Source organism: Penaeus japonicus, unplaced genomic scaffold, assembly GCF_977035675.1.
Source record: "Penaeus japonicus unplaced genomic scaffold, GWHDUDI00000001_assembly GWHDUDI00000022, whole genome shotgun sequence".
In the NCBI taxonomy this organism is placed as follows: domain Eukaryota; kingdom Metazoa; phylum Arthropoda; class Malacostraca; order Decapoda; family Penaeidae; genus Penaeus; species Penaeus japonicus.
Window position 1 is genome coordinate 10,468,615 of NW_028234424.1, and position 4,577 is coordinate 10,473,191.

Sequence of the window (4,577 nt, forward strand, 5' to 3'; positions counted from 1 at the left end):
ACATCCCATTTTTCTTTTTTTTTTTCTTTCCTTCTTTTTCCTCATATGTTGCCTATTATTCCTTGTTCAAAATAGAATTTCATTATTATCAATTACTTGGTTCACAGTGCAAACATTCATTGACATTGTTATATCAAGTGCTTAATTTTTTTTTTTTTTTTTTTTTTTTTTTCATTAAAAATGTATTTGCATGATCAGAAGTTGCAACTAAGCTTGCCATAATGAGAAGAGCCTTAGTTGTGCAATATTTTGAATAAAGTACTTGCTGTATCTTTCAGGAGGTTTTGAAGTAAAATTAAATTTAGTTTATATGATTATTAGAAAAAGATATGCTTACATTCATTTTTATAAAATATTTGGAGTGTTATCCTATTTGTTAAGGGATGTTGTATCATCCATGGGGAAAATATTACTGTTTGAAGGTCTCTTGTTTGTAAAGAGAGTTATTGTTTAGTTAAGAGAGATTTGCCCAGTCACAGCAAGGATTAAAAAAAATATATATTCTCCCTGCCCTCCTTGTTCACACACCTCATGTGAATTTTTTGTGATTTGTAATAATCCGTTCATGGTGTGCATGTGTTTTGATATGTATATATATGTATTAAGATATTTCTTACTATAAATGGTAACCAATGCTGCTCATAAATTATTTCCCCATTGTATGTAACTTCTGCAGGGAGATTTTCTTGGAAAGTGCATCTTCCAGTTCCTTGTTCCATTATGTTACACACACATGTAGATAATATATTTTTGCCAGAATATAATCTTCTTTGAACTTATAGTAGTTTAAATTAATTCATAAAAACCAAAATATACATTAAAAAAAGGTATTTTTTCTCAATATTTTTCTTCATCAGTATTTTTTGTACTTTACATTTGTTTTTTCTGGTAAGGAAAGCTTGACTAGCTGTAAAGTGGAAACAAATTAATGTCCGTAAACTTTGCAGGACCATCTGTATGACAATGGCAGTTCAGGGTTATATATTCATTAATAAAAATGTTTAACTTAAAAGTCAATTAATTCATTTTATACATGGATCTTGGAAATTATGAACTGGTAAAGATTTGTTATCCTAGGGAAATCATGCATGTTCACACGTTTTCATCATATTCTTAAAAAGGAATAACATTCTGGTAATAAGTTAAAATATATTCAAAGTATTCATCCAGAACATATTACCAGATGTACTGTAATTAACCCTTTCCTGATGGGGCATGTGCCAAGTGAAAACCCCTACGCCGGGCCATTGCAATATTGCATAGGAAACGTCACACTGGCATGACGCCCCAGCATTGGAAAATTAGCTGTGTCACACGGGTGTGACGCACTGTCGTCATAGGGTTAACCCATTAGCAGCGGATGGCTGCAAAGACAGAGTCAGTCATAGACGCAGATGGCACCTACTGCACAAACATTTTTTTAATACCGTGACCAATGGGTTAGATTAACAGGACAAAAAATAATATATGGAAAAATTGCTATATATTTAACCTATTGCATACAGGTGTCATGACACATGTTGGCACCAACTGGGCCTAAAAGACAGGAGTCAGTGCGTACATGATGCGACATCAGGATCTGCTAACAGTTGAAGCGTGCACACAGTCATGAAGTATTATGGCTGTAATGACGTTAACTCCAGAGCTACAGGGTTCCAGTCAGCCTAAACCCACATTTTATGATGGATTTATGAAAAAATATTGTTTGGGTTAGTCTGTGCTAACCATCTCTAAATTTTAGCCAGTGCTGCTAGTGTCGTAGACTGCCTGCCCTGACGACCAATTAGGTCGTTAGGCACCCCGTCCGCAATGGGTTAAGCATATGTTAAGTACAAATAGTGAGTATGTCTGCCAGGGCAGTCACCCCTTAAACAAGTGAGCTCATGAGGGTTAAAAACAACAACAACTGAACTTGGTGTGTAGCCAAGCAGTGAAGTTTCTTTGCTTACCAGTAAAGATAAAGGTATATGTTAGCTGTTCATGATCTCTTAGTCTTCATCTCTAATTGGAAAAGTGGAGGTAATGCTAAAGAGTGTTTGGGGAACTAACAGAAATATACCAAAAAAATTCCTGACATTTATTTGTCTTCATTTACAGATTTTTTAGATTGAAAAACAAAATTTTAAATAAAATACCTGGAAACATTGTAATTTGTAAATAAATTAATCAGGTGGCTTGTGAAGATGTTTCCACATCTTTAAAATACATTAAGGAAACATTGAGGAAAACTATCCTCCTAATAACCATCATTTGAAAAAGTAATTTTGGCATAGTCAGGGTACTTCTTTTTTAAGAGCTCAACAGATACTGAATGGTCTGCTTTTCCATATCCTTGAGAATAACCAAAAACTTCAATGCTTTTGTTGTCTGGCTCGTGCAAAATGCGACCACCTCCAACGCACTCGCAATCCAGTCCTTTGGCCTCGATTCCAGGAACGACCTTGTCATACACATCAGCATGGAAACCTGCTGAACAGTACCTGAAATCAGAGGAAAATGTCACTAGACATGTGAAAAAGAAGTCCATAATATATACAAAGAATGTCCTTTGTGAATGAATATCAACTTGCAAAATTTTGCCAACACTAAGTTGTAATACTGGACTACACTACTACATATATCCACACCCACACACTCATACATAAACATACCTCACTCTTACACACAAAAATAAAACACGCTCAAATACATACATACATACATACACACGCAGACACACAGACACACACACACACACACACAGACTCCCACTCACATTCACTCACACACTCCCACTCGCGCACGCAGACTCCCACTCCCACTCCCACTCGCGCACGCTCACTCCCACTCCCACTCCCACTCGCGCACGCAGACTCCCACTCCCACTCCCACTCGCGCACGCAGACTCCCACTCCCACTCCCACTCGCGCACGCAGACTCCCACTCCCACTCCCACTCGCGCACGCAGACTCCCACTCCCACTCGCACACGCAGACTCCCACTCCCACTCCCACTCGCACACGCAGACTCCCACTCCCACTCCCACTCGCACACGCAGACTCCCACTCCCACTCCCACTCGCACACGCAGACTCCCACTCCCACTCCCACTCGCACACGCAGACTCCCACTCCCACTCCCACTCGCACACGCAGACTCCCACTCCCACTCCCACTCGCACACGCAGACTCCCACTCCCACTCCCACTCCCACTCGCACACGCAGACTCCCACTCCCACTCCCACTCGCACACGCAGACTCCCACTCCCACTCCCACTCGCACACGCAGACTCCCACTCCCACTCCCACTCGCACACGCAGACTCCCACTCACACTCCCACTCGCGCACGCAGACTCCCACTCACACTCCCACTCGCGCACGCAGACTCCCACTCACACTCCCACTCGCGCACGCAGACTCCCACTCCCACTCCCACTCGCACACGCAGACTCCCACTCACACTCCCACTCGCGCACGCAGACTTCCAATCACACTCCTACTTGTGCACACAGACTCCCACTCCCACTCACACTCGCGCATGCAGACTCCCACTCCCACTCACACTCGCAGACTCCCACTCCCACTCCCACTCGCGCACGCAGACTCCCACTTGCAAACGCAGACTTCCAATCACACTCCCACTCGCGCACGCAGACTCCCACTCACACTCTCACTCTTGTATGCAGACTTCCACTCCCACTCCCACTCTCACTCGCGCATGCAGACTCCCACTCCCACTCATGTATGCAGACACCCACTCACATTCACGCACACACTCACTCAAGCAGCTTAAACATACCCACTCACCTACTCAAACTAAATCATGCTCACACTCACACACACACACACACACACACACACTCACTCTCACACTCTATAAGATTTCTTGGTTACAAACTTGATTTGCATAACTCAAAATTTCTGTCAGTGAATCACATATTCTGTCACTAAATCGATCTGCTTGAAATCAACAGGGATTTTGTGACAAACCTTTGTCAACTAAATATTCAGACTAACTAATGGTTCCTAGAAATTACTGGTGTGTCATCATTTCTAAATCAAAAGTTTAATGTAGTAAGCTTGAAAAGAATTATGAATGCAAGTAACAGTGTTCCTTGCCTAGTCTTATAGTATCAGTTGTTTCAGACAGTTTCTCAAAAAAATGGTTAGCAAAGTAGAAATGTTACCAAAAGCATCCGAGAATTCTTGAACTAGACTGTGTAGCCTTTGGACTAGAAAAGTTATTGTATTACTGTATTAACTAAAGTGCACTATTCACAAACAGAATATCAAAAATCAAAATTCATATTGCCTCCAATTAATGAGGTACTCTTCCCCTCTTCTTAAAGTAAAAAGTTAATCAAATGGGAACTACTCTTCTTTACTTTTCCTCTCAAAAATGTTAGCAATATTTGTCCACATATTTATGCTACTTCCTCATATGAATTCCTTTCCTCGCTCTCTGCCTGTTTGTATCCCATTTTCATGATTATTTGACCTCTTTCAACTGCTTTCATCCGAATCCTTCAATTTGGGATATCAACATGATATTTGCCAGATAAAATAAATCTTGCATTATGGAATCATGGATTTCTGAA

The 4,577-nt window shown here is 41.0% G+C and overlaps 1 protein-coding gene across 2 annotated transcripts in view; it reads right to left on the bottom strand.

Annotated features, from left to right (window-relative positions):
- Positions 1-2,063: 2,063 nt before the first annotated feature.
- Positions 2,064-4,577, bottom strand: part of LOC122248936 (14 kDa phosphohistidine phosphatase) — a 4,275-nt gene continuing 1,761 nt past the window's right edge. For both annotated transcript variants that reach the window (XM_043009335.2, XM_086549462.1), the window contains exon 3: positions 2,064-2,480. In XM_043009335.2, coding sequence (XP_042865269.1) covers positions 2,237-2,480 — 244 coding nt within the window. In that variant the 3' untranslated portion in view covers positions 2,064-2,236. The remainder of the gene's footprint in view (positions 2,481-4,577) is intronic.